Source organism: Dipodomys spectabilis, unplaced genomic scaffold (genome assembly GCF_019054845.1).
Source record: "Dipodomys spectabilis isolate Male_0828 unplaced genomic scaffold, ASM1905484v1 ptg000783l, whole genome shotgun sequence".
NCBI classification, from domain to species: Eukaryota; Metazoa; Chordata; class Mammalia; order Rodentia; family Heteromyidae; genus Dipodomys; species Dipodomys spectabilis.
The window spans coordinates 27,223,286-27,229,285 of record NW_024871460.1 but is presented as its reverse complement, the minus strand read 5'-3'; the positions used below and the strand labels follow the sequence as shown (position 1 = coordinate 27,229,285).

The window sequence follows — 6,000 nt, the reverse complement described above, 5'->3', positions numbered from 1 at the left end:
TAGCCAAGGCAATTCCAATATCAGCCAGTGTTAAGAATGGTCACTCAGTTTATGTAAGCACTAAACTACAGAGCAGGGACAAGAGTTGGATGAAGGACAGAGAAAGACCAGGATTCAAATTTCAGGAAGGTAATCACTGTCAATCATGAAAGCAAAGGCTATCACTTTACTTACACCAGGTAGAATCATCCTATCTATAAGCCTTAGAACTTTGTGATAAGTATTGTGATCATTCTACTGATGAGAAAGCCTGAAATTAAAAGGTTTATTCATTTTAAGCAGGGCTCCAGTGGCTCACATCTGGAATTCTAGCTACTTAGAATGCTCAGATCTGAAGACCACAGTTTGAAACCAGTTCAGGCAGAAAAGTCAGAGACTATCACCAATTAACCAGAAAAAAGGGGGGAAAAGCCTGATGTGGAGGTATGACTTGGGTGGTAGAGCACCAGCCTCGAGTAGAAAAGCCAAGCGAGAGCAAAAGGCCCTGATGTTCAACCCTCAATAGCAGTGTACACACACACACACACACACACACACACACACATTAATTTGCCAAATTGTAAAGTTATAAAAATATGAAGGCAAGTTTAGAGTTCAGATCTGGCAGATACCAATCTGAATGCCACTAAAATAGCCACCCCTTCTATGGTTTTATGCAGAAACTCACCTGTCTCGGGGGCAGGGGAGGAGGGAGGAATAGACAGCTCTGATTGGACCAAAAACAAAGCAAGCAAAACTTCAAATCCCTCTGGACACAGGGGTTCCAATATGTGAGTCCGTGGGAGTTCTGACTTTGCCCTTTGGCTGTTCGGGACTAAGCCTTTCCTTTTTTCCAGTCGCTCTCCATCTGCCTGGACCATCTCCTTTCTCCCCACACGTTGGGCTGCCCTAAGTTATCTCTGGCTTGTGGCTAATGGTGCTCCTTTGGGAGTAAAGTCGGCTACCCAGTCTGGGAAGCAATGCTTTGCTAAGTGCAGGGATGCATCTGATTGGGAGCCTCCAGCGGGGGGAAAACAGGGAAGGAGGTGGTGAGAAAGCGCGCGTGCGGAGAGCCGTGAGGCCGGAGAGGAGGAGGAGACAGAGCGCTCGGAGAGGAGGGAGGCGCGCAGGGAGCGAACACCCACTCTCATCCTCAGCCGGCAGCGCAGCGCCAGGAAGCAGCAGCATTTGCAGCCGCGCCCTGGTCCAAGCCCCAGCATCTCTGCTCAGCGCACCCCGCCGGTAGGCATCGGGGCTTGTAAGGATGGAGGACTCCCAGGAGACGTCGCCATCCTCCAACAACTCCTCGGAAGAGCTCAGCTCTGCTCTGCAGCTGTCCAAGGGCATGTCGATCTTCCTCGACGTAAGTACAGATGAAAGGAACGCCAGGATCGTTAGAGGAAGAGGGAGGCTGGGCTCTGATGCTGATCAGTTTTGCCCCAAGGAGAACCCTCTCCAATCCCTTTCCTCCAGATCATTACCCAGACAACCTCGTAGGAAATGAATAGAAAATGACCACTACAGCTCAACTTGTAAGAAGGGCTGTCCTCAAGGAAATCCCAGAAGTTAAACTTCCCAGCAGCCTGATCTCTTTAGGGACTGCCATAACTAAGGATTCGTCACCACTGGTGTGCAAAGAAGGTGTGGGTTCCCAATTCATCCCTATTGTGTCCCGGTGGCTGGTAGGCTACCTTGTCTTATGCTGTGAAGCATGCACACAGCATGTGCGCTTACCAGACCCAGGGTCCTCCCTTGGCTCCCTCCAAAAACAATTACTTCGAGCACATTTATTTTTCCTTTCCCAGCGCTGCACAAATCCCTTGTATGATTGTTCTTCTCTGAGTTCCCCCTTTTGCCTTTCCATTGTTCCCCCTTCCCTGTTAATCTCCTTCTCAAGTTGTGTTCACTTCCAGCTTTGGCTGTTTTCCCTCGGGCCCCCTCCCTTGCTTTGGAATTGCCTGCTTTCCTCCGTTTTCTGATCCTATTCCCATCCTTTCTTTTCCTCCTGTGTTATTTTCCTGCCCTGAAGCCGAGGCTTCTAGCTTTATAGCAGTTTGAGATTAGGTCGGTCTCTCGATTTTTCTTTTTTGGTTCACTTTTAAATCCTACTGTTTTGTTCTTTGTATTGAACACTCTGGTGTTCAGCTCTTTTCTCCGCATGTAGGATTCCTGGTTTGTCCTGTGCCTCAGTTGCCTGCCTGCTTCCTGTCCCTCAGCCCCCCCAGTTCACCAGAGCTTACACGCAGGCTGTATCCTCAGGTGGGAAAATTCTAGCTTGTGCTTTTTAGCATGAAAGAAAATAGGCAGATATCAGGAGAGCAGTTTGTTCTTCCTCTAAATCGTCTCTGAGTTAACATTTCTTATTAAAATCGAAGTGAGTCGGGGTGGGTCAGAGGCCAGATCCATGTACTATAGGAAAACATGAAAATAGGAGGAAATGAAGTTACTAGTATCATAATTATGAAGCAGAAATAGTGAAGATAATGAGAAGAGGAATTAGGGCAAGGGGTTCTCCTGGACTTGATTTTTGAATAGGTTAGCTAGAAATATTTTAATTGGTAGCGAAACTCCTATAGATGATTAAAAGTCATCTAAGGCACTTCAGAGCGAAAAGGTTCAACTGGGTGTGCCCTGTCAGCCTTCTCTCCTCCTCACCCTGCAGCTTCAAGGAAGGGGATCCAAGCATTTAGGGCCAGCCATTTTCTTCCTACCAAAACACAAGTGTCTGCTTCTCATTCATTTCTTCTTTCTTCTTCTTGAGCTTTTATCTCTGCTAGGCTTGAGTAAATTATGTGGTACTATTGGTGCTAATGTGTAACAGGCTGATGTTCCTTCTACTTCTGTGACTCAGAGCCACAAAGGCCTTGAAGAACTGATTTGGGGGGAGGGAGAGTCAAGCCAACACACCTGAGAAGGAAATCCTCCTTTCCAGGAGAAAGTCGGGGGGTGGTCCTTAGAATCATGCCTATTATTATCTGAAAACTATGCTACCAAGAAGTGACTTCGGAAAGCAAGTGGCTCCTCTCTTCATTCTGACCTGATCTGGACTCGAATGCTTTATTACTCTAATGCAAAGCTTGGCAACAGTCTGGTGATGGATGGATCGAGACTATATACATGGAAAGTTAGCCTCTTAGACACAGACCACTCTTGGCTCAGGTGTTCAAATAAACAAGAAAAAAACAGAAATTAAAATCTCATTTGTTATGTATGTGCAATTGTTCCTATATTCTGTAAACACACAGCCTCAGGTACCTTTCCCGAAGGAACGTGTCATCTATGAATAGGGCACCCTTGCGTTCTTCTGTCTATTTGTGGAATTTTAAAATGTAAAACTGATTCCACAGGAGAAGTGTTGGCATATTTATTTAAAAAAAAAAGCTAGCATTGGATTTTGTCTCAAATAGAAAAGATGTTGTTTACACAGTTTTGAGTTATTTTGTGAAAAAATCTAACACTCTAGTGAAATATGTGACACGAAAAAGGATTTGTTATTTAGGAAGTTTTGAATTATTCATCCTGGATCATGCTGCTTTTAACAAAATAAAATGTGAAATACAAATACATCAGTTTGTTTGATTAGGTTTAGCATGTTCCAATAGCATTGCTTAGAAAGACTGCTTTTGAAATTCTATTCAGATCATAATAAATAGGGAGTTGACACTATCCATTCCAAACTGGAACAGAAATTAAACCACTTGCGAACTTCTCAGACTAATTTCCAAATTTGAGGAAAACTGATTTCCAGTGTTTGTATCCCACTATCACTGAAGTAATCAGTCTTCAAAAAAAGTGATTTAAACTATTGTTGAGAACATTGTTAATGACATACTAGACCCAACCTGCTGGTTAGAAACTAGAGTTAAATGCTCAACAGCTAAACAAGTTACAACTATTTGCTTTTGGTTTGTTTTTCTTATCTCCGACATGATAATAAGCCTTGCTTTCCAAGATTGTTGTGATTATAAGAGTTCATAGTACAGAAAACTGGAAATAAATGTGCAACATAAATTTAAAATATTAGTTTATGCCAGTGCTTTATGTTGAATACATAAAGAGCTAAATCTGAGTCCACAAACAACTTCAGGAACTGTTTCTTTCTACATCTAATCTATATGATTTTTCTTTCTAAAACATGTCAACATTAAGCATCAGTGTATCATACACAGTCTTGAATAGCTGTTGGGGGCTTAAAACCCCTAGCCTGGTACCCAGATGACCTGGGCACACTATGACTAATGTATACATGGAGCACACCAGCCAGTCATAGGAGAGAGACAAAAGTGGATCCATTGTGCACCAATGCAGAAGAACCAGGAATGGTTTTCCTTTTTCTACTAGTGCACTATCTTTTCCTAGGTTGCTGCATTACAGATAACAGAGAATAAACTCACATTTAGAATGCAAGTCTATGAAGCATGTAAACTTTCTTTTGAGTCATTAATCAATTCTGCCACTGTGCAGAGGAAGAAAAATAAGCCTTTACCACATTCTCCAAAGCAAGAGAAATTTCAAATGAAATTAGGTGCAACTCTACCCACCAATGCTACATCTCTCTTTCAACTGATATCTCTTTATTTATTATATATTTTATGCTGATACTGGAGCTTGAACTCAGACCTTCCCAGTCTTGAGCATATTTGCTCAAGACAGATGCTTTACCACTGGAGCTATAGCTCCACTTTTGGCTCTTTGGTGCTTAATTAGAGATAAGAGTCTCCAGGATTTGCCTGCTCAAGCCGACTTTACAAACTGTAATTCTCAGATCTCAGTCTCCTGAGTAGCTAGGATCACAATTATAAGTCATTGATACCAGGTCAATTTTGTAACCAAGAAGGAACTTGCTTTTCTCCAATTCACTAATGAAAAAGTAATGAGTCTAGTGAAGATGACAGGTGACACTACTACTTGTCTTTTCTTCCTTCTCTCATCCAAGTAGGCATGTCATGTATCTCTGAACTCAAGGCACAGTGCCTGAATAGTCAGGGAATTGGCTTCAGAAAAAGAAAACTAATAGTTTGTTCTCTTCAAGACACAATTCTGAAGCCCTGCACATACCCATTTGTATGAGAGGTGAGATAGAGAACTGTCAAAGCAGCAAGGATCTTAAGACATCATAGTCAGGGCTGGAGGTATTGCTCAGTGGTTAGAGTGTCTGTCTAGATATGGTTCTCTGGCTAAATTTTGCTACAACCATGCATGTCTTATCTTGATTAGCACTGATTATTTGAGTGAAATTGTCCAGTGAGGAAATGGCAGTTACTATCATCATTGTCTACTTTAATTGGCAAGGCAAATTAGAGTGGACAATAATGGCATTTGCCTTGTTTATTTATTCAGGTCCTGTGCTAGGAAAAACTGATAAATACATACTTATTACCTATTGTTCATCTACCTTCCAGGGCTCAGTTTTCTGCATCTCATCTGAGTGTGACTAGTAGCTCATTACTAAAACTACCTGCTTGATATAAGGGCTACACCATGACTCAGCTTCTAGCTCTTCCTTTCCAGATGTCACTTCATGTTCTGATGAGTCCCAACCCCTGCCCTATACCCCATTTCTCAGGAGTCCACTAAGTGACTCCATCAACAATCTCATTTTGAACTTTAATCTACCCCGGAGAATGAGACAGTTAGGAAACACTAGTTCTGTGAATGGTAATTTTGTGTCAATTTTTTATGCTTGTTACATTGACATTTAATACCTGCCTTCATTAGCTTAAGGTGAAGAATAAAGACATCAAAACACATCTTTTACATAACCCCTCAATAGTAGCAAAACATAGTATTGCTTGTATTTTAACATAATATAATATTAAATCTATTTACAATATTTGAATTTATTTACAATTCCTCTAGCGATAACTGTCAAAACTGGTTGACCCAGATGACCATGGTAACATAACAAAAGGAGCTCAATTCCCATTTATAGTACATTTTTTTATTAGTCTCTGGCCTCAGAGGCAAAATTTGCAACAAAGACAGTTCTGTTCATATTTAATTAGAGGAACTGCTTAATGA

At 41.9% G+C, this 6,000-nt stretch overlaps 1 protein-coding gene across 1 annotated transcript in view; it reads left to right on the top strand.

Moving 5' to 3' along the window:
- Positions 1-1,158: 1,158 nt before the first annotated feature.
- The window catches only part of Necab1 (N-terminal EF-hand calcium binding protein 1), a 148,195-nt gene continuing 143,353 nt past the window's right edge, over positions 1,159-6,000 (top strand). Inside the window, exon 1 of the mRNA XM_042673110.1 lies at positions 1,159-1,342. Coding sequence (XP_042529044.1) covers positions 1,244-1,342 — 99 coding nt within the window. The 5' untranslated portion in view covers positions 1,159-1,243. The remainder of the gene's footprint in view (positions 1,343-6,000) is intronic.